At 38.1% G+C, this 26,978-nt stretch overlaps 1 protein-coding gene across 5 annotated transcripts; it reads right to left on the reverse strand.

Moving 5' to 3' along the window:
• Window positions 1-474: 474 nt before the first annotated feature.
• On the reverse strand, window positions 475-26,389 carry LOC132300713 (plant UBX domain-containing protein 11). Of its 5 annotated transcripts, none has more exons than XM_059797932.1 (12): window positions 26,277-26,380; window positions 25,500-25,544; window positions 25,180-25,229; window positions 24,640-24,739; window positions 17,256-17,305; window positions 17,077-17,158; window positions 15,766-15,831; window positions 15,591-15,658; window positions 5,670-5,936; window positions 5,053-5,569; window positions 1,666-1,941; window positions 475-882 (listed from the first exon to the last, which is right to left on the reverse strand). In XM_059797932.1, exons 3-12 carry the CDS (start codon window positions 25,180-25,182, stop codon window positions 644-646), a joined length of 1,668 nt encoding a protein of 555 aa, XP_059653915.1. In that variant the 5' UTR covers window positions 25,183-25,229; window positions 25,500-25,544; window positions 26,277-26,380; the 3' UTR covers window positions 475-643. The 5 variants fall into 5 exon arrangements, with proteins under 5 accessions (XP_059653915.1, XP_059653900.1, XP_059653922.1 ...); XM_059797917.1 differs by having other exon boundaries at window positions 25,455-25,544; XM_059797939.1 differs by having other exon boundaries at window positions 25,441-25,544.
• Window positions 26,390-26,978: the final 589 nt, after the last annotated feature.

Consider the following 26,978-nt stretch of genomic DNA (forward strand, 5'->3'; position numbering starts at 1 on the left):
CTCTTTATTTAGGCATGACGTTTTTTGGTAGATAGTCAAGAAATGGCTAGGAAGATGAACTCTGGCTCAATCCATGGGTGGGAAAACAACTCGAAAAGACAGCTAAATTTTCTACATTAACAATCCATGGAAAGGATGATCATTCAATATATAACTAGCTTTCTACAAGACCTGAATAAGCCCTTACCCCCAATTACTTGATGCCCTTGACCCTCCTTCTCCAAGCAGCATCTTCAACTAAAACCAATAATGTTATGGAAGTTGGAGAGACCAGTGTAGATTCAAGTCTCCTATTGACGGAGTGCCATGGTTCTAACTACTAAAATAGGCAATTCAAATGTTGAACTTACTTGGGTTTGAACCAACTTTGAACTACTTGCCTCATCCAAAACAGGAGCATAGCAAGACTCGACAGCATTTTACCGCTGAAATCAAATTCTGGGAATGATATATGCAATCCATGTTTCGACCACATGACCAAAAAGAGTATATTTACACAAATAATGAAATACTTGACAGACATAATGATATATTGCAAGGAGTTAATTTCTTGGTAAGATATTCTTCTACTTGTTTTTTCCGAGTTTAACCCAAAATCAAAGATCAGAAACCTGCATTTCGTTAAAAGGGCATTCTTGCGATCTTATTTATCATCTTTGTTACCACCATACTCGGTTGAATTCCCATTCCAGAAGGCATTTCTGTCACGGCTATCATCTTCATCATGTTTTAGTGTGTGAATATTGCTTCCAAAACGAGACGGGTTTTGTTGCTTGCTCTTGCTGTTATTTCTGCTGGTCCCAGGATTGTTTTGGGTTGATGACTGGAGAGTATAGGGTCTTCCCGTGCCCCCTAGGTTATTCTGCAGCGTAGGATTTGGACCTGAATATCAAAAGGCATATGGTGAGAATGAGAAACACAGAGATAATGGTAAACATGGGTCATTAAAGTAGACATCAATTTCCCAGAAAGCAGATAACATATCCCTTTGTTCTCTGTAGAAAATAAATACATAATTTTAAGAAACCACCAACTGCCATGCTCTCATCAAAGAAAACCAAAAAATATTTGAATGGAACTACCAACATTTGAATACTCCCTTTCAAACAACAAAATGAAAAAGAAAGAAGGGAATCATATACTAGAAAAAAGGAAGGTTCTTATTAAAAACATACATATTTAATCCAACATTGCATGTCAAAAACAAGAAAAACAGAGATCATATTTAATTTTTCTCCAATTCCAATTGTAAGGCACCAGTTCCATGCAAACTAACATAGCATCAGTTTCATGATCATTATACACATGAAAGTTTCTACACACTGGGAGACCCCCCATGGATATGTGCGTGTGTGTGTGTGTGTGTGAGAGAGAGAGAGAGAGAGCATATTGGAGATGCATGAAAGACTGGATTTTTTTTGCAAGGATTATACCAAAGTTTTCTGTAAGCAACTGCAGAGAAAGATAAAACTTGTTTTGGGATCTCTATCTATTCACTACAAATGTAACTAACTGAAGTTTGCAATGAGTCCAGGAAAAAACAATTAACCAACCATTTCAACCTAGAGCTTAGGCCCATACATGTTTGATTCAAAAAGAAAAAAGAGCAAAAGAACCAAAAAACCAAATTAAGTGACATCGTTCACTGTAGGTATAGAAACTCACCATATTGCCACGTGCTGGTCTGTGATTCCTGCATAGAATTTGATGAGCTGGCACCACCACCAAGATAGGAGAAAGGATTCATGTAAGATATAATCCTTTTTACGAATGTAAAATATCCTTCATTGCTTCCATTTGAAGAATCAACTAGAGTGTTGTAATTTGATTGATTACGAGAGGAAGATCCTCCTCCATAATGAAAAGTAGATTGGCCACGGGGAACCACTATCAATGCTTGCCTGTTGAAAAGACCCAGCTCCGACAATGTTTGGTTCAACTCTGCACCCATATCAAATTTAAAGGAAAATAAAAAATAAAAAAAAAATAACAGTTGAAATATATTCTTTACATAAACATACAGATCAAAATGTACAAATATCCTTGAGATATACTATTGTCCTCCAAAAAAATACTCTGAAGATTTAGATACAACGCAACAAATTAAAAAGAATCTTATTCCATAAACATGTTTGATCCTAAATTACTTGCATGTCATAATATATATATATATATATATATATATATATATATATATATATATTATGACATGCAAGTAATTTAGGATCAAACATGTTTATGGATATATATATATATATATATTATGACATGCAAGTAATTTAGGATCAAACATGTTTATGGAATAAGATTCCTTTTAATTTGTCTATATATATATATATATGAGAGAGCGAGAGGGAGCATCTGTATCGGTATATCAATTACCTTCACTTTGTAATATAAGCCGAAAGCTTCTCTAAAAATTCATGTAGCTCGACAAAACATAAATTTCAGAAACAATATTATTCTCCAACCACCACCATTTAAGGTATTTGAGGATCACATTTGGCTCTCTTAGTTGGCCAAACATGCATGGATTCATTTGAAACATAATGCTCCTTGATCCATTTAACATTTTTCAATTTAAATATATAGACTTGGGATATAAAAAAATAGAGATAGGGAGAGAAAGAGGTGAGGATGGAAATAAAAAGAGAAACTCAAGAGAATGAAAGAACTTTGCCAAAGATCAAGGAGGATGAAATTCTGCTGATTGGTAACTCTTGACTTCTAAAAGCAGAATTCTGTCTCCAACTTAGAAGTGAAAACAAGTAGAGTTCAGCCTATATTGTTGAAGATGAAAGGAAACATATAACAAAAATAAGCAAAAATTCATGTTGAATTGTCATTCCAAAGCAACCCCAATAGATGAATGCAGTTCCCGGTATTAAAACGTACTTTCTATGCTCTTCATCTAGACATTATACAAATCTAGAGTGATTATGGAGCATTGCTGATAGTTACATGAGTCCTAAGAATATTGAACACTCTAAGCAAGAATTATATAATAGCTAGGCTGACACTTCCTCACTCCCAACTACGTGACTGACAAACAACATTGCACAATATGGCTTAAAAAAAGAATAATGGTAAACAGAATTAGACTACGGATTTACATAAAATTTAGGGGAACATGGAAAGAAAAACCCTGAACTTTCCCGAACATTATTATTATTTTTAAATAAACCCCTTGTATTATTAATTTGGCAAAAAAAAAAAAAAAAAAAAAAAAACCCTAATGCTTCCAAAAATGTTGCATGAGCCCCCGTCTGTCTCTCTCTCCCCTTCAGTATTGATGAAAACCCTGAATAACCTCGACCCTTCCTCCCTCTGCCCTGGATGTTGCTTTGCCATTAGAAAGGGAACATAAATCCAATCACATGCAATACACATGACATATATAATGTTATTTATCACTATTATACCCTTTTTATTGTACCCTATGTTATTGGAGCATACTTGATCCGCAAGAATTACCCATTTTGGAACTGAAGCTGTGACCCAACAGCCATCCCTTCTCTTAATATAACATATGAGCACGTTACATTAATTATGTCTTATGTATGCAAATGTCAGGACAAGTCTTGTAATCTATGGGGATGAAGATGGAAACTATGGATAAATCAAGTGATGATTCTGAATCAGATTAATTACAACCACTATAATCTGGGTTAAGGAATTATGGATGCCATGATGGTGTGGTGGTAAAGGGAGAAAGTAATGAAGCCCAAAGTAATGTAGTATGACGGTGTTAGTTTGTTGAAGTGGCTTTGGTCGAAGTTATTTATTTATTTATTTTCAAAAGAGGATAGACAAATTGCAATAGAGTTGATAAATTCAGTAATTTTGAATGCTTACTCAAGATATTTAACACGTAGGCCTTAATTGCAAATTATTTTTTTTATTTTTATCAATGCCTTAATTGCAAAATTTTGATAGCTTAAGGGGATATTTGCTAACCAATGGTATAATCTCCCTACCCGTCAAAGAGGAGGGGAGGGGTTCAAACCCCGGTATGGGCTGTGTGTGTGAGTACTTAACTGATCAGATTGATGACACGAAATGAGAGAAGAAGTACAAAGATTTTACCAAAGAAACAAGGTAGAAGGAGATGTGTTATCAAAACTTTGAGCATATTTACCTTCTTAAATTTAATCCATACAAATAATCAAATGTACTGACTTTTCTCTTAAAAAATACTTCCCTCCCCCCAAGAGGGCAGTTTCTGGAACAGAAAGGACAATAAAAAATTGAAAAAAATTATAGTTCTAGTTACGAATAAGCTCCCTCCTTGCAATTCTCCCTTGCCCCTTTTTTTGCTCCACCACTCTCTCACGATCTATTTTTAGCTTGGAGAATCAGTAACCCATCCTAGAATTCTAAATGCTCGGGTTACCTTGAAAGAAGAAGCAAAGATGTAAACCAAAAAAAATTTGGTTACTTGCTAACTGAACAGATCAGATTTTTCTGTAAAGCTTGTAGGCATCATCATTTTGTTCTCACTTCTCTCTTTCCTTTGCTCCCATTTTGCTTCACACCAAAATTATGAATTAGAGTAAAAGAATTAGACGAATTAGCAAAGAATTTCAGAAGAGCCATCCCACTTATTATCCACCCTCATCTCCCATACCATGAGCATTACAGCACCACTTTGCTCAAATGGTCATCAAACCAATTACCCACAACAACCACCACCAAGCCTTTTCCCAATTACTTGGGGTCGGCTACATGAATCTATGTCTCCATTCCGTTCTATTTAAGGCCATAGCCTCAGTCAATCCACATGCTATCATATCTTCCTTTACTAACTCTACCCACGTTAACCTTAGTCTTCATCTTCCCCAAGTATAACCCTCAATGTGGGCTATGTAACTTTTTCATCAAACCAATTACCCATAATATATAAATAATATATGGCAGAAATTGGTGCAAGGAGGCAATGAAATGAAATAGCAAGGAAACCATTCTCTTAAGTAAAAAATAACATGATCATACCAATCAAGCAAATTAGTTAATTCAAAACAAGTAGGCAAGTAGAGTGCCCGATATTCATACCTTGATCATTGAATACTTTGCGAGGATAAGGAACAGCTAAATCATAAGAGCCAATGCCACTTGCTTGGTTTTCATCTACATAGACTTTGACCATTCTCAAAGTGCTCGTTAAGGAGAACTTCTCTTGTAGGCTAGAACCATCGGGCAACCGGATATTCAAATGAACATCAGTTGATTTACTCATACTTAAGTCTGAAACATCAGCATTCCTTTCTTCTACTGTTTCAGCCTTTTTATCTTGTACAGTTTCACTTGATTCATTAGCAATCCCTTGAGAAGCTACCACAGTAACTTCAGAATGATGATCATCCACGCTTGAGTTGACTTTGGTGTCACTACATCCATCTTTAACGCTGAAGGACATATGAGCAATTCCAGTGCTGTCTTGGTCAGCCTTCACAGGATTACGTGTTTCTTTGGGAGTTTCCGCCGACAAGATGGACTGTTCAGCCTCACCACTTTCCAATACATCAGATGACCCAAGAGAGACTTTGTCACCATCTTTGGAATTAATTTCCTGTTCATGTAAATGAAGCATAACAGGTTAATGAAATCACAAAAACATGCAGTACAGTTGATATGTATTCTACCAACCAATGCCAGAAGTATGAGTTTACCTCAACTGACTGTTCACAACCACTATTTTCCTTTATTATCTGAGAGTGAGTTTTAGCCTCAGAGCATTGGACAAGTTTGGCTGTTGAAGGTGACGAATTATCTGTGCTTGAAGAACTTCCTTGCTCAAAAGAGGCTGTTGAAGGTGACGAAATATCTATGCTTGAAGAACTTCCTTGCTCAAAAGAGACAGTATCAGAGACCCCAGAAGCATGAGGTTCGGATTTCTTTGAAGCGAGTGCTGCAGTTAGAAAACTCGCAGTTGTTTCCTACAATTTGTGATTGAAAATAACACATCTTGTTCAAATTAAATGGCAAAAGAGCAATTGGCAAAGTGCAAGTTCATTATATGCTCTAGGATCCTATATCATAGAGTGCAGGACTGCATAAGTAGAATTACAAAATGATGCCAAAACCAGGACTGTGTATTGAAAAGGGAAACAGCCCGGATTAAGGGTCACAGGTTCAATTGTCACATCCTGAATTTCATTAAGTTCTATATTGGCTATTATGAGCTTTATAGTGAATACCTGAGCTAACATTTCATATTTAGTTGGGAAGGTGAAACTGGACTTGGAAATTTTGATTGAAATAAATGAGACGAATTAAATAAGAAAATAATAGTAATATTTTAGTGTGCTGAGAATTTTAGGACAATTTATAAATTAACAAAAAAAAAGTAAAATAAAAAGTTTGTACGGCTTTCTATGTTCTTGGAAAGAAAGTAAAATTGTGAAAGTTAGAGGACTTGGAGTAGATATGAAAAGTATTTTAATGGTGGTTTAATGTGAAATAAAGAAAAATAGGTGGGTTGGAAAAAATAATAATAATAAATAAATAAAATAAAAATAGTTAAACAGCAGCGGACAATGTGTTACCTACATGCAGTAGGTCATGCTTATTAGAAATATATATATATATATATATATATATATATATATATATATATATATATCTAAGAAAATGCTTTGAAAGACCATATATGGCCTTTGACGCGTGGCAGGTATATACTCTTAACATATGCACACTTGTTACACAAGAAGCATACGCATGCGTCTACCAGCAAAAGCCATAAACGCAACTATTTATATCTTGTGTCTTAGACTTATGAAGAGAGAATAAGGCACTAACCAGCACAATAATCGCTGGAGAAGAAAACTGTGTGTGTGTGTGTGTGTGTGCGTGTGTGTGCGAGAGAGAGATTTGGTTTAGTGAAGAACATTATGTATGCATGTATAACGCATGTGAAGAGAGAGAAGAAGAGGTGGGTTTCCTACATTTTTAACTGTCAGGAAATTTTTTTATTTCAAAGGTGCTAAAAAGTATAAATTTCCACATGAAGGTTTCTTTACTTACGGATTTTGATATTAGCTTGCTCAATTACTTCTCTTAGGATGGAAATTTGTTGAGATTTGTTGAACTCAGAACTGTTTGTAAAGGCTGAATTTTGAACTGAACATTGTGGGGATAGGGCTGAAATTAACATAACTTGTTATCTGCTTTTGAAATTTTGAAACAATATAGTATACTGATTTATGAGGTTGTGGTCTTTGATTTGACTTAATTTTATCAAAAAAAATCTTCTGTTAAAGAAACCGCTCAAGTGCAGAAAATAGTTGTCTTTTTCCCTAATACAGTATGTTAGCTTCGATTTGGCTTTGGTTCAATGCAATTAGAATTAATATTCTATTTTTTATGAATTTTAAAAGAGAAGATGTTTTTGCAGAAAATTGTTTGGGACAGCAGTGTCATTTGGTGAATTTAATCCATGTCTACTGTTGGATTTTAAAGACTGTATTTTGAGAGAAGAAAATATACATCTATTTCTCTACAAATTAGTTTTACCATTTGATATGAAATATTCGATTTCTAGTGAATTTTCAAATATGAGCCAAGGCTGTGGTGGAAAGATTGTTATTCATAGAAAGTTGTATATGATTACATATTTTGGTAATGGGTTTTGGTCCTTCAATTGTGTATGTGTCTGGCATGAAATATGTAGGGTAAGATATTCTTCCATTTTACTGCAAGGCTAATGAACCTGCAACCTTTATTGATTCTTTTCGCCTTTTGGTATGCGTTCGTTCTTGGATGTTGCTAGGTTGCCTCATTTGTTTCAAGGAGGAACTGTGAGATCTGCAAATACTTACAGAGGTCCTTCGATCTTTTTGGATGATGATTCGGTTGGAAGAAGAAGAGAGGACCTCCGATCGTGTTTGGTTGGGAAATTTGATAAGGAAGTGGGTGATAGGGCTCAGATCGCGGCTTGGGCTTCTCGAGTTTGGAAGGTTTCCTCCGGAGTGATTGTCTCACCTCTACCAGATTCTCTATTGCTCTTTCGTTTTCCCTCTCCGACAGAGGCTTCTTGCGTGCTTAAAGAGGGTCGCCGTGAATGGGGGACGGCAATTTTACGAGTGGACAAGTAAAGTTTCAGGGTGGGGTGTTCTAGAGTGATGAAAGGTTTGGGGTTGAAGATGGTGACGTTGTATGGTCTTCCTCTTCACTTATGGAGTCATGCCTTGTTTGTTACAGTCGGTGATTTGTGTGGAGGGTTTATTTGGATGGATGCTGATGAAGCTGTTGACGCTGAAAGGGTCCGTATCACAGTGTCGAACGGTAAAGTTTTCCCTCCTTTTGTCTTCATTCACAATGATCGGCTCTGTTATAAAGTGGCGGTGTGGGAGGAGAAGCCTCTCGATCTTGTCCCGACGACGAATAGTTTGGAAGGAGGGGATGGTTCACACTTGCTTAAGGAAGTTGATTGTTTGAGGTGGGAATCGATGGGGAGGAAGGGTCTGGCTGAGTTTCAGAGATGGAAGGAATGGAGGGATGCGCTTAGGGTTCGTAATATAGAGTGCTTTCGTCGGATTTTTTCTCTGAAACGAAAGGAAGGTTCGCTGGCTATGGTTGATTGTCGCCGGCAAGCTGGTGGTCGATGTTTTCAAAGGGGGAATTTTTATCGGGCTCAGCCGTCAGCCATTTTTGCAGAGGTGGGATCGGGGACACAACCGTGGTGGGTTTCACGTGAATCATGCGCGTGGGTGGAGTTGCCAACCAGACACGTGGTTAGCGCTCAGGAGGCGGTCATACCAAGTGGTTTACAGCTGGAACCAACTCGTTTTCAAATTATTGGGCTTCAAAGGCTGGGATTCATTCCTGTGCTGATGGATGTGTTGTTGGCCTAATGGTGGGCTGGTGAGAAGGGTTTCTGGAGCTTCTGCTTGTGGACAGATGATTGGGCTTTCTTTTGGTTCTTCCGACTCTAGACAATGCCATTGGGTTCGGGCAGTTCTCTCCCATCTGCTTGTGGACCAATTGAAGGTGCGACGGTCCATCTGTTTTCTGCTAATGGGTCTCTGGGTCTGGGCCGTGGTCTTCAAAGTGGACTGGGATAGACTGTTGCTTGTTCTGGCCAGATTTGGATATTTCTTTTGGGCCATTGGTTCCTGCGGTGATCGACAATGGTCTTAAGCCATCCAGTCCTTTACTTGATTCCAGAGATGGTCGTCGTCCAAAGGGACCGGTTCATGGGCACCATTTGAAGAAGAAAATTTCTTTTCCCCATTTCCGTAAAAGATGGTCAAGAAAGGAGAAGCAAAAGTGGGTGCCGTGTCTGCAGAATGCAATTGATTCGAGTAAGTCCATTTCTTCACATGGACATTTTGCTTTTCAACCTTCTTCTTCTTTTTCTTCTCATCCCTGTGAGGTGAATCAAGGGAGTTTGGGGGCTAAGAAGGGTGTGTTGTCCTCTGTTTCTAATTCTATGTCCCCGGCTCTTGAGGAGTTTCCTGTACCTGATTGTGTGGAGCGGCATGGTGGAGGTTGTGTTAACGAGCTAGGTTCCTCTCGACAGTGTGATAGTTGTTGCGAGGGAGTTTCTGTTTGTGTGGGGAAAGATGTGAGGATCGCGCTTGATGAGGCTACATCTAATGTCTTGTTGAAGGAGTTGCGGGACCATTTGGCCTCGAAGGGTCTGCAGTTTGATTCTAGATATTCTGGGCCTGATGAGGAGGTTGTGACTCCGTGGACTTGTTGTTCTCCTCCTTTTTCTGATGCTTGGGAGGGAAATGCAGCTTCTTCCATTGTTAGGAATTGGGGCTGGTCCAATTGGAAGGGAATGAGGCTGAGGTTGATATGGTTGTCCCTTTGGCTGTAATCCGACCGGAGGGTGGGAGTGGGAGGTTTTCTGGTGCAGTTGAGGGAACGGATTGTAAGGAGGAGGAATGGTTGAGGGAGAAGGGTGGAGAGGAGGGTTCTCTTTTGGGTGTTTCTTTTGAAGGTAGGTTGGATGAGGCGGTGAGGTTGTTCCATAATGTTCTTGATGCTCAACTTTTGGATAGGGCGGGAGGAAGGGTTGGTGCTCTGATTGGGAGGGGGGAGAGGGAGTTGCGGAGCCCCTCTGATTTTGTTACTTATGAGAGGAGGAATAGGGGGTCCAGGGAGAGGTAGAGTGGAAGGAGGAGTGGGATTACTTTTTCATTTGTTTCCTTATGAAGCTATGAATTCTTTCATGGAATGTCCGGGGTCTTAATGACTCGGCTAGAAGAAGAGTTCTGAAGTCGGTGATTCGTAAAGAGGGAGGTCATGTGGTTTGCCTTCAAGAAACCAAAATTGCTTCGATGACAGACTTGATGGTGCGTAGCTTGTTGTGTGTTGGGAGGGGGGGGGGGGGGGGGGGGGGCGGGCGCTTGCTTTGGATGCGGTTGGTTCTTTGGGTGGTATTCTAATTATGTGGGACAATCGGTGGGTCTCTTTAGGGGACTTTCAGGTGGGGCTTTTCTCTACCTCATGCGTCCTCTCTTTGTTGGAGGATGGCTTTCGCTGGGTTTTCTCTAGGGTTTATGGTCCTACAGAGGATAGTGTGCGTCGTCTTTTATAGGAGGAGTTGGGAGATGTTCGAAGGAGATGGCCGTTGCCTTGGTGTATTGGAGGGGATTTCAATGTTGTTCGCCCTCCTTTTGAGAGGTCTTCGGGGGGCAGGTGAACGGTTGTCATGGAGTCTTTTTCGGAGTTCATTGATGGGGCGGGATTGTTTGATCTGCCTTTAGTGGGTGTCCCTTTACTTGGTCTAGTGGGTGTTCTCCTCCTACCTTCTCTCGTCTTGACAAGTTCCTTGTGTCAAATGATTAGGAGGAGAAGTTCTCCGATGTTGTTTAGGCCACTTTGGCTCGTCCTATTTCTGATCATGTCCCTTTGATGTTGGATTGTGGTGGTTTGCGTAACAGAAGATCCCCTTTCAGATTTGAGAATATATGGCTTAGGCTAAGGGTTTTCTGGAGCGTGTTCTATCCTAGTGGGCGGGGTATGGAGTGGTTGGCTCCCCAAGTCATTCTCTTGCTTGTAAGTTTCGTCTTTTAAAGAATGATATCAAAGTCTAGAACAAAGAGGATTTCGGTAATCTGGTGTGGAGGAAAAATCGTGTTTTTTCAGAGATTGCTGGGATTGATCGGACGGAGGGCCAAGGCATATTGGCGGAATCTCTGAAACTTAAGAGGGTGGAGTGTCAGGCAGAGTTTGCTGAGATTGCTGTCATGGAGGAGATTTCGTGGAGGCAAAAGTCTCGAGCCTTGTGGCTTAAGGCGGGCGATAATAACACTAAGTTTTTTCATAGACTTGCGAATGCTCATAGAAGGGCAATCACATTGGGAGGATCCGGGTGGATGAGGTGATGTTTTGTAAGGAGGAGGAGATTTGTAAGGGTAGTGTCGATTTTTACTCGATGTTGTTTACATAATCTGTTGGTTGGAGACCCTTGCTTGCAGGGCTTCATTTTGACTCTATTTCGAGTGAGGAGTGCTTTGTTCTGGAGGAGCCTTTTTCTGAAGAGGAAGTTTTGTCTGCGCTGAACAGCTGCAACGGGAACAAAGCCCCTGGTCCAGATGGTTTTTCCATGCGGTTCCTTTTGGAGTATTGGGAGGTGGTTCGTGAGGAAGTGATGGGTTCTTTTCATGTTTTCCATGCTCAGGGCTCTTTTGAGAAGACCCTGAATGCCACTTTTATTGCTCTCATCCCGAAAAAGGGAGGGGCACTGGATGTTAGGGATTTTCGCCCTATCATTTTGGTGAGGTGTCTTTACAAGTTGATTGCTAAAGTCCTGGTTTCTAGGTTGAGGAAGGTTTTGGATGGTATCATTTCTGATTCTCAAAATGCCTTTGTAGGTGGTCGTCAAATTTTGGATTCAGTCCTTATTGCTAGTGAATGTGTGGATTCCAAGTTGAGTAGTGGTGATCCGGGTGTTCTATGTAAGCTGGACATTGAGAAGATGTACTATCATGTGAGTTGGAGTTTCCTTCTTTACTTGATGGAGAGGATGGGGTTCAGTGCGCGGTGGAGAAAATGGATCCTTTTTTGCATTTCCAGTGCTCGCTTCTCTGTCCTTGTGAATGAGGCTCCGACGGGTTTCTTATCTAGTTCGGGGGGATTGAGACAAGGGGATCCTCTTTCTCCTTTCTTGTTCCTTTTTGTGATGGAGGCTCTTAGCAGATTGATTAAGAGGGCGGTCGAGTTGGGCTTTTTGAGAGGCTTTCGGGTGGGTAGGGATGCTGCTAGTCAATTGGAGATCTCCCACTTGATGTTCACCGATGATACTTTAGTGCTTTGTGATGCGAATGCGTCCTAGTTGAGACATCTGAGATGCGTTTTGATTTGGTTCCAAGTGGTCTCTAGGCTAAAGGTTAATGTCGGAAAGAGCATTCTTGTGCCGGTTGGAGAGGTCCCTGAAATCGAGATGTTTGCTCAAATTCTTGGATGTTGCACTGGCTCTTTTCCCATTTCTTACTTGGGGTTGCCCCTGGGAGCTCCTTTGAGGTGTGTGAGAAGCTGGGATCCGGTTGTGGAAAGATTTGAGAAGAGACTGGTAGGATGGAAAAAGCAGTACCTCTCCAAGGGGGGCCGGGTCACTCTGATTAAGAGTACCCTTTTATGCCTCCCACGTATTTCATCTCTCTCTTTCGGATCCCTTCTTCTGTGGCTGAGAGAATTGAAAGGAGAGGGGGGGAGAGGAGAGGAGTTCAAGTATCATTTGGTTCGTTGGGATCAAGTGTGTTGTCCGATTCGGAGTGGAGGTTTAGGAATCAGGAGTTTGCTGCCTTTCAACAAGACTCTCCTTGGGAAATGGCTTTGGAGGTTTGGGGTTGAGAGGAGTTGGCTGTGGAGGAGGGTTATCGCGATTAAATTTGGAGAGAGCACTGGAGGGTGGAGTACTCTTGAGGTGCATGGTCCTAGAGGGATGGGGGTGTGGTCTCTCATCCGGAAGGGGGGGATGAGTTCAGCAAACATGTCCGTTTTCGGATTTGGGATGGTAGGAAGATCAGATTTTGGGAGGATCTTTGGTGTGGAGAGCGTCCTCTTGCTCTTACTTTCCCTCGGCTCTTCAAGATTGCTTCTCATAGACAGGCCATAGTGGTTGATTGTTATCATCTTGATAACGGGAGATTGACTTGGGATGTTCAATTTATGAGGCATTTTCAAGACTGGGAAATTAAGGAGGTCACTCGCTTTTTGGATTTGTTGTACCGCCAGGTGATTACAGTTGGGGATTCGGAATGTTGGCTTTGGGATCCTAACTTTCAGGGCCATTTCGAGGTTTTATCCTTTTTCAAGTGTCTTACGCTTGGCTCTGGAGGTCCTTTCCCTTGGAAGTCTATTTGGCGGTCTAAGGCTCCTCTCAAGGTGACCTTCTTTGCTTTGCTTGGACCTCTGTCTTGGGTAAGATTCTTACTCAGGATAATTTGAGGAGAAGAAACCAGGTGGTGGTTAATCAATGTTATTTGTGTCGGAGCAACGAGGAGACTGTGGATCATATTCTGTTACATTGCAGAATGGCTAGGGACTGTTGGGATTTAATACTTGGTTTGTTTGGGATCCCTTGGGTCATGCCTCGCTCCTCTAGAGGGTTGATTGAGGCTTAGAGAGGTTTCTCAGTGGGGGCTCTCATTTAGGATGCTTGGAGGGCTACACCTCTTTGTATTTGGTGGTGTATTAGGCTCGAGAGAAATCGGCGCTATTTCGATGGAAAGGAGAAGCCTTCTTCTATGTTTAAGTTTTCTATTATTTCCACTCTTTTTTGTTAGGTTTCCGGGAGAGATTATAGATCTGTAGAAAAGATTGTGGTTTTTTTGGCCTCTTTGAAGGCTTGAGGCACATCTTGGCCTTTTGTTCGTCTTTGGGTTTCGTTCCCCTTCTGAGCGCTTTCTTTATAAAATTTTACTTATCAAAAAAAAAAAAAAAAAAAAATGAAATATGTAGGGTAAGAGACTCCCTTGGGTTGAGAGACTCTATACAGCCCGGGTTTAACGAGGGGTTGTTCACAGTCCCTGGGTGCGAGCCCCTAAAGCCGAAGGATAGGGGCGGCAGTCCTGGGGGGAAGGTCCCTAAACTCCTAAAGACACATAGGGTACACGTTGTTGGACCGGTTATTGTATCGGTGATGGTTCTTGTATTTGCTAATTCAGATTGGATTATTTGACTTATCCTCCCTTAAATTGAAACCTGTGGTATGTAATTGAAATATTACTACTTTGCTAAAGACCATATTATTACCATATTGGAATGACTCAAGAGCTCTTCTCGATTTGAAAACTCATGATTTGGGAATCAAATTTGAACAATGTGCTAAGGAAAATATTAATTAGATCCGGCCGCCTAATTTCCCCTGGTTCAGTTTCATTTTACAGCAATTGTTCAATAGTCACTACTCTGTGATTCATGTGACATGTTATCTATGACTTACAAAAAACTGAAGAATTTTCTTAAAGAATTTGGAAACCTACTGGGTTCATTGAGCTCACCCAAATTTTTCTTTAAAACATTTTCAGGTTCACGTTCGGACAGGAAACTTCAGGAAGCAAAGCTAAGACGGCATAAGATGGTCAGTGAGTTACTTTGTGAACTTGAATTTTAATTTACTAGAATGGTCTAAGAGTTATTTGAGCCTTGGAGCATCTAATGGTTTGGGATCTTGGTATTTTCAGTAAATTGTGGTTAAAACCATGTGCTTGTGGTGACCGGGGCGTGACATCAATCAATATGTCAAAGATGGTTAACAAGATGGGTAGGGGTATGCTGACCTTACAGTTGACCCAATAATCCTCAGATGAAGGTTCGGGGAGCATGACGTCTGTAAATTCTATAGCACAAGCAGGGACAAGTTAGCAAGGGTAGATCAATAATACTCCCTCCATCCCATATTAGTTGTCCCTTGGGGAAAGTAGAACTCCTCAAGGGAAAAATGCAATTAATGCATTGTCCCCCTTTTTAAACAACCAAGGTATCCTTTCAAGTTTATTTATGTGTGTGTGTGTGTGTGTAATCAAATGAGAAACTTTTTAAAACTTAGAAGGGTATTTATGGAAAGCTGCATTTATCTAATTTGGAATTTTTAAGTGGGACTAGTATTCTGGGAGAGCCAAAAAAAGAAAGATTCACAATTAAATTGGGACGGATGGAGAATAAATAACTAAACTAGGAGGAAAATGCCGTGAGGTAGTGTAAATGCACCTGAGGGAAGGGAAGGTTAGTGTAATTTGCTGCACATATAAACGCATAAATGTATGCTTCATATATGATTATATCAATATTTCAGTTGATTATAGTTGATAACTTGTTGACGTTGTGCAACATACGAATATAACAATTATTGTTCATCTAGAAATACACCTATAACTTGGGTCAAAACAAGGTCCAAAAGAAGTTCAGCTTGCAGAACATTGGAGTGTGTTGAAATGGTAGCATAGCACAACAGGAGATATTCCCACTACATAAGGTTCAAGGCACTAAGGATATGATACTGTAGCACGGTATCCACAACAGGAGCTATTCCCACTACATAGGTTCGGGGCACTATGAATCCGATAATCAATGGTACAAAACAGCTGCAGTGGCTAATATAATAATAAAAGAAGAAACAATCTGCAGAAGCCTACCTGGATATGAAGACTCAGCCATGCCTTCTCAAGACTGGATGCCAGAATTTCAGCACTGACAAAGCCCTCTGCGCAGTATTCAATTAAAAAGAAGATAAAACAAATTCATAAGTTGTTGTGTATGATTGTCAAAAATAATAATAATGTAAGCTTCCATTTCAGAAAAATATCATACCATTTTGCCACAGTTGTATCCCATTGTATCCGATGGCTGTTATACAAGGAACAGATTTCTGTGGATCTGAACAGGTTTATGTAAGGAAATACAGCTGACTTTTCAAATATTAGAAAAAGCTTAAATCTACTCACTAAACCAACAAAAATAAAACAATGACAGTTGATATCCCTAAGAAACAGAACAACTTCAAAATGTACCAAGAGTGCAAGTTTAAGCCTCCAAAGGAAAAGTGATGTACCTAACCCAGCAGAAAAGAAATAACACATCTAACAAGAACACATCAATATTTTGTATCTGATTTAAGACATGGATTCTGGTCGTTGGAAAGGACATGGGTGATTTCTTAATAGTCAGACAATTAACATAATAACACTAAGAATAATAATTCTGATTACATTCAACATCATGTGGAATGAATATGCATAATATGGAGGGTAAGTTTACCAAGAAATCTGAAACTGAGCTATAAGTAATAACATAGGTTCTAGGTTGATATCATTAGCAAGGGACATATCTGCTTAAGGAGAAGGACAGCTAGATCCAAAAAAAAATTGGTTAGGTAAGTACTCACACACGCATTTTTACAAATTGCCTACTCCGGAGCCCGAACTCCTCGCCTCCCCTTTGACGGAGGAAAGGTTATGCCATTGGGCTAATGGCCCATTGGTGAGAGATCAAAAAGTTCTGCAGAGACTAAATTGAGATATAAAGTGGACGGAGATCCATAACAGTGATTGGCATTATATCATAATCTTCTTCATAAAATAACTTAGCTGCAACAGATGTATTTGATTGTTAGCAGAAGATGACTGAATGCACAAACAAAAAATAAATTGATGCTAAATAACTGTTTTCCTTTTTTCTTTTCTTTTTTTTTTTTCTTTTTTTTTTTTCGTTTTGTTTTGTTTTGTTTTGTTTTGTTTTGTAATAATATAACAAAATTCCCAGTATGGATGTATACTAGAAGTGATGTTATTTTTAATAAACCAGACATTCAGAATCGTAGAGCTATGTCGTCTCCCTTAAAAGATAAAAATAATAAAATAAAAATAATTGTCCACCTAATATACCTTGCTAAAAGATATCTAACAACTATTCACTTTGTTCAAGGAAAGAGGTATAGCTGCACCACTATCTGAATACCCAGAAAAGGGAAGAATGACAACAAATTCAATTCATAATTATATTGCTAAGAACTTGACATGCAGAAGATATCTTATTTGCAGAGCTCAATGCCAACTAATATTATGAATGGTAGTAAATTCAGTCCTTCAACTTTCTGAAGAATGTCATTTAAGCATTGGATACATATTTCAGAAAATTGTGCCGCATCAGAACTCCCTTCAGAGATGTGCAACAAAATGCAATACTTCAATAATGACTCCGCAACCTGGATGCAGCATGCAGCAATAAGGTGGAACCAGATGTAAAACATTGTACAAATTTATAAATCAAATATGAAGGATAAATACTGAAAGTGAACCAACATTTGACTCAGTCCATGTGTTTTCTAAACGAAGTGACTCCGCATCATCACCTAGAAATGAGAAACTGAGAAGTTAGAGAAATAATATGAATAACTTTGTGAATGTAAAAGAAAATGAGAAAAGAACTTAAGTTGCATATTAAGGTCAATTGTCACAAGTCTAAGCTCTAGATGCACCTAGACAATAAATAATGGTGAAAAGAATCAACAGTTCAAATGCATGTCTCGAAATAGAATAATCTTACAGACCAGCAGCACCATCAAAATTGGGGGTTTGGGTTGGTGGGAGGGGATGAATTTTCGAACCTAGCAAGTCTAGTGACCAACAAATCTGTCCATAGCAAAGTGAATAGTTTTATTGCAAAGAAACAGAGAAAAAAAACTACCAAAATTGCCGCTGATATATTCAACACATGATTTCTTATGGACTTAAACTAACCAATCACAAAATTGCATGATTGCTTATGGACTTAAACTAACCAATCACAACATTGCATGATTTCTTATGGACTTGAACTAATCAATCACAATATTGCATGATTTCTTATGGACTTTTTTTTATTGGTATGGTATTAAAGACAGCGCTCAAAAGGGAAGCGCATCCCAAGAACTACACATGGGCCAAATAGGGCTCTTAAACACTCAAAGTATCCATAAAATCCACTATCTCCCCTATAGATTTACAATTTCTCCCCCAAAGCCCGAAAAAATAAAGTGTGAAGGACAGAGAACTTAAGCACACTAATAGGAACTTCCTCTCCTTCAAGGGATCTCCTATACCTTTCCCTCCACAAAGACCACCATAAACACAAAGGAACAGCTCTCCAAGCATCTCTAGCCTGAGCTCCCAATGGAAAACCTCTCCAAGCCTCAAGAACACTCCTCATGGAAAGAGGCATAGCCTACTGGACCCTGATTTCTTATGGGGCTAAACTAACTAATCACAATATTGCATGCACAAGATTTGTTCTGTGGTGCCCTGATGTCTATATCAAGCTAAGACAACCGTAACTGAAACAAAATCCAGCCTATTTGTGACCATCAATTCTATGTTCCATTCAGATAGGACCAGCTAGCTCCCAAAATAATATGCATTGGGTGTATGGATCCCATGCCACCCAAAATCCAACAACAAATACCACTACACTCCAAAATTATTATTTTAAACCTCGATAAGTTAGAATTCATATTCCTTGCTGCCCTGGGGTTGGGGAGAAGGACCTTATAATTCATCTTTTCCAGGCAAATCTGATTAATGCTCCGTTTGGTTGGAGGGATGGAAAAATGGATGGAAGAAGGGGTGGATGGATGAGGAATCCCTAGGGAAGGGAATATGTCTCTCCCATTTTTTTGTTTGGTTGAATGGACTAGATAGTAGAAAGGATGGATGGGATGATATTTTTTTTTTGTTCGGTTGGAAGGAAGGGAAAGAGAGTTTTTATATTTTTTTTACCAATATACCTTCACTGTATAAAATTATAAAAGATAGATATTCATTTTTTTTTTTTTTTTTTAAAGGTTAAAATTGTAAATTTGTAGGTAATTATTCACTTTCTCTCTCCTCCCTTAGCCCCAAAATTGGGTGGATAGAAAAATATGAAGAAAGGAGGGATGAAGCATCCCTCCTTGCTTCCTCCCTCTCTTCCCTTCCCACCAACCAAACATGAAAAGCTTCATCCATCCCTCTTCTCATCCATCCCTCCAACCAAACATAGCATAAATGACCCTCTCGCATTTGTCATAGAAATCAAAAAATAGTTATGGAGAGATCCGATCAATATTTGACACTGCAACAGAACTTCACTCTAATTTTATAAAGAGAAATGTGCCATAGCAAATCAAACACTATATGTTGGCAAGTTCACATCTGGTGTGCATAACAAATACAATAAGGGGATCTCTAACCAAAGAGTTACCATAACTTCTCCAATAATAAATTATTGAGGGGGTAAAAATAGCATTTCTTACACAACCTGCAAAGAGGCTCATATCAAATCTATTTTTCTTGGTGAATGTAAAGGTGGTTCGGGGAGAGGAAATGCCACAATTTCACAAGAAAACAGCCACACATAGGCAAAGCTCCAGTATCTCTTGTACTTCTATCTTTATAAAGCCAAAACCAGAAAAACAAGGCAACTATATATTGAATAGATATCAATCACTTGTCTTCATGGAAGAAATATTTTTTCATTTCATGTTGACCTGTATTTAGTACAAATCAAGTGTTGATGGTGGATGGATGTTAAAAAACTAATAAAAATATGGCGTATCTATAATTTATTGCTAGAGATACAAAATTGAAACAATTGTAACAAGTTTTCTGGCATTACAAAATGACATGCTGGGAAAGCACATAAAGGAAAAATAAAAATAAAAAACACTACAATGAAGTTCCAAGATAGAATCCTTCATCTTCCATGAGCTACTTTTATTACATCCTTTGGTAGGCAAATTAATCATAGGTATGATGAGCCACAGGAATAGCACTTCTAAACTACTTCAGCAATTTATAAACTGAAAGAGACATCTTTACCCCCCAACCCAAAAATAATAATAATAATAATAATTTGCCCCAACACACAGCAGGGCATCCAAGAAGGGAGTTAATATTTTCTACAAAGAATTGATGAATCCCAAAAGAGCAACCACCTCTTCCTCACCCACTTATAATAATCTAATTTATCAAGTAATAACAACTGTCCACAAAGCTATCTAAATTAACAATCCAAGTTCCACCAACTCTAAATCCTAAAAGAAATTCACCCAACAACCAACCACTTCTTTCATTCTAAGGGACCCACGGTACTGCAAAAGGTAAAATATACAACCCACGCAGCCTCTGGTGCCGATTAATGAAAATTTTCAAAGTAGCAATCAAGTCTCAGTCACCAATGTTGAGCACAATTATTGATGCATGATAGCGGAAATTTCTTATGTTCCAGGGCTGAATCACAACGAAAAATTAGTGGGTTCAAAATTACAATGTCAAAAACCTAGGAATTGGCTGCTGGATTCAGAAATTTTAATGGAAAGTTGAAAGAGCAGAAGATACTCACAAGAGTTCGACTGCAAACTAGAAGTTGCTCGCTTAACCATCAAGCAAGGAAACTCATCAATATCTAATCTTATGTAATGTTAAAGGGATTTATTTAAAGGCATTAATATTTAATTCACACATGAGGTTTCTACAATGCCCTCATCAATGTCGATACCCACTGGGACTCAAGTTCCACTTAAGTATAAGTATCTGAAGATTCTAAACATGACTAGACCGCAGCCCAAGCAAAGATTCCTAACCCACCTCAAAAGTTAAAACTCTTGAGCTATGAAAACTTTCTAGTAAATAAAACTTTCTAAATTCGCAGAATCAACCACCAACTTTAACCAAGAAATTCGAAATTAAGAAATCCAACACCAAAACAGATATTAACTTAGACACTCAACTAAATGGTATCTAAAATTTACTGAATACATTTACAACTTTAATATCCAAACGTTAGTATGTGGGTCAAGCAACCCTCAAAAGATTTGGCTCTAATTTGGAGCTCACTCGGTCATAACCTCATACTGAATCATTTCCCTTAAATTCAAAGAGTTCAGCCTTGTCAAATTAAAATTTTGAGCTCCTTCAATCTTACATCAATCAACAAATCAGGCAAACCATAGAACCAAGTATTTAGAATAGGATAGATTCTGATGCTTCTTGTGTGATATTGATGAATATGTATCATTATATCATTGATCTTCAAAGAAATAATTTGTTTCACCATGCAATGAGAAGAAAGTTGTAACAATTCCTAAGTTTATAACTTAATTTAATCATATTTGAAGGGTAACTGCATAAATTTAACAACATAATAATAAAATAGGGATAGCCTACTGTTCTAACTATGAATATAAGAATTAAATATCATTATAGAAAGAAAACTTAGGTGGCATGGTCACATTCATCGTAGACCCAATGATGCACCAGATAGAAGAGGAAGAATTGTTTACCAAGAAGGTAAGGACAAAGAGGCCGACCAAAACTTACATGGGAGGAAGTAAATAAAAACAATTTAAGAAATTAAAACTAAGAGAATACACGGTATAGAATCGGAAAGAATGGAAAAAGAGAAGTCATGTGTCCGACCCCATCCATATGGGATAAAGGCATGATGATGATGATGAATATAAGCAACCGCCCCGAACCAAGTCTTCACTGATTAGGCCTAGGACTGGGAAGTCAAGCTGAAAGCCCGACCCCAGAGAGAAGAAATTGAGCCCACAACCAAGAAGGGCCCAGGAGATCAGCCCAATGCAAGGAGTTAGTTAGGAAGCTTCTAGAAGATATGTAACAGTCTATAAATAGACTGAAAATAGAGGGAAAAGGGGTTGGAAAATATTTGAAGTGTAAGATCATTCTGTCAAAATAAAGAGAGAAATTTCTTGCATCTTCAATCATAAATTTGTAAATAAACATAGGGAAAAAACCCCAATACATAAGCTTGAGAAAAAGAAAAGAAAAGAAAAGGGCATCAATAGATAGGACCTCACCAATTAATAAACTGACACAACTAAGATCTAGATAAGTACTATATTAACTAATTTACAGTGATGCCTATGTTCTCATAATTTTTTTTTTTTTTGATAAGTACTATGTTCTCATAATATGTAGAACTAATAACTGGTTTAATGAACGCATTGGGTAGCGCATGAGGGCTATAAGGGGGCTTGGCTGGGGCTGTCAGACCCCACTTGCTGAGCACAATTTTATAGGCCCACAACTAGGTCATTCTATAATATTAAAATATTCTCTTTATATTTTAAATTGATAAAAATTGGGAAAAGATCAAGAAAAATATTTAAGAAATTAGAGGAAATTATGGAAAATATATAATTAAAATATATTAACTTAATAAGGTCAAAGCACGCCTAGAAATTTGGGTGTAGGTGGGATTTAGGTCGATTAGTTGTCTAATTAGTCTGTAAGTAGCACTTTTAGGCACTAGTTTGTAAAGCATGGAAATCAATCCTTAGCAAAAATTCATAAATTTCTGCAACCTCCAAATTGCTCATCAGATCAGAAGATTGTAAGAATAAATCAGATCAACTCGCCAATACTACTGTACAGGGTCCACTTTGGTGTGGGGAGCTTCCTAGTTGGGATGATTTCTGCAAACATGTTCGTTTTCAGATCAAGGATGGTAGGAGGATCAGTTTTTGGAAGGATCTTTGATGTGGGGAGCTTCCTCTTGCTCTCGCTTCCCATGGCTCTATAGGATTGCTTCTCACCGACAGGCCATGGTGGTTGACTGTTATCACCTTGACAACGGGAGACTGACTTGGGATGTTCAATTTAGGAGGCACTTTTAGGACTGGGAGATTGAGGATGTTTCTCGTTTTTTGGAGGTTTTGTATAGCCAGGTGATCACTATTGAGGAGTCGAATTGTTGGTTCTGGGATCCTAACTTGCAGGGTCATTTCGAGGTTAGGTCCTTTTTCAGGTGCCTTTCGGTTGTTTCTGGAGACCCTTTCCCTGGAAGTCTATTTGGCATTCTAAGGCTCCCCTCAATGTTACCTTCTTTGCTTGGACTTCCGTCTTGGGTAAGATTTTAACCCAGGATAATTTGAGGAAGAGGAATCAGGTGGTGGTCAATCATTGTTATATGTGCTTGTGTAATAAGGAGATAGTTGATCACCTTCTTTTATATTGCAGCATGGCCAGAGACTGTTGGGATTTGACGCTTGGATTATTTGGGGTCCATTGGGTTATGCCTTGTTCCTCTAGAGAGTTGATTGAGGCTTGGAGAGGTGTCTCTGTTGGGGCTCTCATTCAGAATGCTTGGAGGGCTACGCCTCTTTGTATTTGGTGGTGTATTTGGCTTGTGAGAAATAGGAGATATTTTGATGGAAAAAAGAAACCTATTTCTATACTAAAGTTCTCTATTATTTTCACTTTTTTTTGTTAGGTCTCAGGGAGAGATTATAGATCTACGAAAGAGATTATTGTTTTTTTGGCCTCTTTGAAGGTCTAAGGCGCCCTTTCGCCCTTGTGTTTTTTTGGGTTCCACTCCCTTTTTGAGCGTTTTCAATAAAATCTTACTTACCAAAAAAAAAAAATCAAATTTCATCTTCAGTCAAGCCGTCACACACCATGTAAGAGGCACTAACATAAACACTCGTGCTCTTCTGCCATCCAACTTCTCTCACTAAATAGCATTTCTCATCTTGCCACTCATCCACTTTATTTTTATTTTTTTTCTTTTGATAAATCCCATCCACCCTAACATCCACGGGACCTGTGATTCAATATGATCCAACATATTCCACATGAACAATTTTAGTTTATAATGATAGCTTTCTTCGAGTATTCTCATGAGCAATAAAAGTAAAAATTAATTATGCTTAACAAATAATTAAAAGCTATAATTTATAAAATTCTAATATATATACCTTGAATGGAAGCAACTAATGCTATGTTTGGTTGGAGGGAAGGATTGAGGAGGGATGGATGAGGGGGGGGATAAACTAACTTTTTCGTGTTTGGTTGGAGGGAAGGGAAAAGCAGGAGGAAGCAAGGAGGGATGCTTCATCCCTCCCTCCTTTGTATTTCTCTATCCGCCCAAAATTGGGAGGAAGAGGAGAGAGAAAGAAATAATAACTAACACAAATATCAATTTTCCATTTCTAACCTTCCTAAAAATTTGGGATAGATATAGAATTTTTAAATGCTGAGGGCATATTAGTAAAAGAATATAAAAATCCTATTTCCCTTCCTTCCAACCAAACAAAAAAAATGTATTACCCCATCCATCATTTCTACTATCCATTCTATTCAACCAAACAAAAAGTGAGAGAGACACCTTCCATTCCCTAAGGATACCTCATCCATCCCTTCCCCTATCCCTTCCATCTATTTTTCCATCCCTCCAACCAAACGAAGCATAAAAGAATTCAACAAAAGTTGAACAAATAAAGGTCAATAATGCCATCCTGTTGCTCCTCAATATATAATGCAAAACTCCTTGTAATGAAAGTAAATTTTCAGTGTGTCACCACAACTACACGCCTCAGGCACATTTTTATTTTACCCTTTCTTCTTTTGTGAGAAATCATCAGTGCAATTCACTTCAGTAAACAGAGAATTTGTTATGACATTATGTTGCTTATCAATATATATTGCAAAACTCCTTATAATGGAAGTATTGATTCAATGTGTCAACATAATTATATGCCTTGGGCATATTTTCTTTTAACCTTTTTTTTTTCCTTTTTTTCTTTACAGAGATCTTAACAATTTCACTAGAGTAAACAAAGCACCATCGAATTGCACCTTAGGCACAGGTTGCAACTACAAGAAAACATAAAAGCACAGACCGCAATCCGCATAGAGAAGCATTTACCTGAAATGTAAACTACAAATAGTTTCCTTTGCCCTTTGGCTTCGGTGATTGCTTCAATAATCGAACCTTTGAATGCGAGAGAGGATATAGATTGTTCCATCTGTTTGAAATACATTAAAGTGAAAACTTCAATGGAACTAAGAGAGAGCCCGAAACATTACATTAAAAAAATAATAATAATATTAATAAAAATCAAAGAAGAGTAAGGAGCATATTTAATGGATGAAAAGAAAATACAAAATTCAAATGTTCAATAAATAAATAAATAGATAGTATAATTATTTTAAGTTGGCACAACTGTAAGGTAGCTCCATTTTGACCTAGAGATCACGGGTTCAAAATAGGAAACACCTCTTCACAAGGAAGTAGGTTGTGTACGTTTGACCATCCCCAACCCCACAGTGGCACAGCCTCGTATAGTGGGCTAGCCCTTTATATAATTATTTGAAGTTCGAAACTATCAAGCCTAATTTCAAAAACAACTGGACATAAAAGACAAACAGGATTCCGATAATAGCTTAGGTTCTTATAAATAATCACCATAGTGGGAAAGAAGTTGCAGAGAGAAGCACTTTTATAATCATAGTATCCTGCAAAATGAGCCAATGAGTCTTTAAATTGAACTTTCAAGAAAAACAGCAACAGAGGATCAATTCTTCGAGCTGACAGAAATCATAGCCAACTCATAAATTTCTGTTTAACATGAAGCACAGCTCAAATGCAATTGAATCCAATTTCCCTTCAGAGTTATGAGCATATTTAAAGTAAGGTACAACAATTATTAGGAAACAATTGAGTTACTTAATCAAAAAAACCTCTCCAGCTCTGGTAAAAGATTTGAGAATATTAAAGTATTTTACTCAATCAAAGAAAATGTTCCCGGTTTCTGTTCTTGGTGATCTCGTCTGTTGCAGCAGAAAGATAACAAATAAGATACTTAATTGCCAAAAATTGAGAGTAAAAAAATTTCAAAAACTCAAACTACATAAATTATTGGGGATGCAGAAATTATAGGGAATCATGTTCTCTATATCAAAAAATAAAAAATAAAAAAAGGAGGAAAAATTAATAGCTTATATGATTTGATAGGGAATTCCGAGCTCGTAAGAAAGTAAGACTATTTCAAGCATATAATTATAGATATACAATACACGCAATTAACTAACTGGAATTTTCAAGTCTTGCAGCCATCTTTGAACGCAATGAACTTTTATACTAATGTTCTTTCTATTATCTATCGCACCGATGATTTTGGATTGCTCATTCAAAGTTTTAGCAGAACAAATAAAACCCATTTCACATCTCAGTACAAATCGATTCAGTGCACAAATTCACAATTTGGATCCACAAGATCCAGTATTGCAATTTTGACTCTAAGCACTAATAGTCATCCATTTGACTACACAGAGATGTAAGAAAATGATAAATGTATAATTGCGAATCTCGAATTTGCATAATTCAGACCCAAGAAGAACAACAGCCAACGACCCACAATTGAACCCTACCTGGGGATCAGTTATTTTAATCATGAGAATTGAAAATTTGTTATTTACTTTTACTCGGTTTTCTCTAGAACCAAACGAATGAGAACTATCCACATCTATAAAAGCCAATCGAAAACGATAGAAAATTCGTACCTGTATCTGTAGTAAAAATTAGGGTTCGAAATTCGAAGAGAAGAATAAGAAGAAGAAGATTTGTGTGGAAGTGATTCAATTTTTGCTCTTCCCTTCGTAGTTTTACATTAGGTTGCCTTCGCGGGTTTGTTAGGGACCATTGCGGGTCCCACTTCTTGACCTGGCAGGCCAGACCACACGTGGACAAGCACCCGTGGTACAATATATATATATATTTTACAGCAAGAACACGTACAATTGGACTCGAACTTCTTCTAATTAGGTGTGTCAGTGTTTCTTCTTAAAAAAAAATTACATTTGTGTGGGGCTAATTTCATTAAATGGTATAATTTAATTTGGTATGCATAGCAATAACTTGTCAGTAGGGAGGAGTGGATATAATCTTTGATGTAGACCAATAAAAATTGGTATATCTTCCGATCATTCCTAACCCATGTGTATTGTACATATATTACTCCAAAATTTCATATTAACCGTAATTACTATCTCTCATTTAATAATTTTGTAATTTTACATACATCCTTACTATGCTAATTCTCAACGTAAATGTAAATATATATAATGGAGGAATGCTTTTCTTGGTATTTGTCCCCGTCTAATGCATTGTGTCATGGACCTAAAACTACATGACCATCTAGAGTATTGCGTAAATACTAATAAAATGGAGTCGCCCAGAAGCCCATTAGATTTTGGATATGATAC

Source organism: Cornus florida, unplaced genomic scaffold (genome assembly GCF_030987335.1).
Source record: "Cornus florida cultivar Cherokee Brave unplaced genomic scaffold, ASM3098733v1 CherokeeBrave_3.0.0_Hap2_Chr01, whole genome shotgun sequence".
In the NCBI taxonomy this organism is placed as follows: Eukaryota; Viridiplantae; Streptophyta; class Magnoliopsida; order Cornales; family Cornaceae; genus Cornus; species Cornus florida.

Excerpts from the sequence above, each read along its gene's own strand:
- LOC132300713 (XM_059797925.1), bottom strand. Across the intron at positions 17,306-24,639 it reads ATTTGTAGTTTACATTTCAG|GTGATGATGCGGAGTCACTT; the intron begins GTAAATGCTTCT and ends TCTCATTTCTAG. Across the intron at positions 5,570-5,669 it reads GTTGTGAACAGTCAGTTGAG|GAAATTAATTCCAAAGATGG; the intron begins GTAAACTCATAC and ends TTACATGAACAG.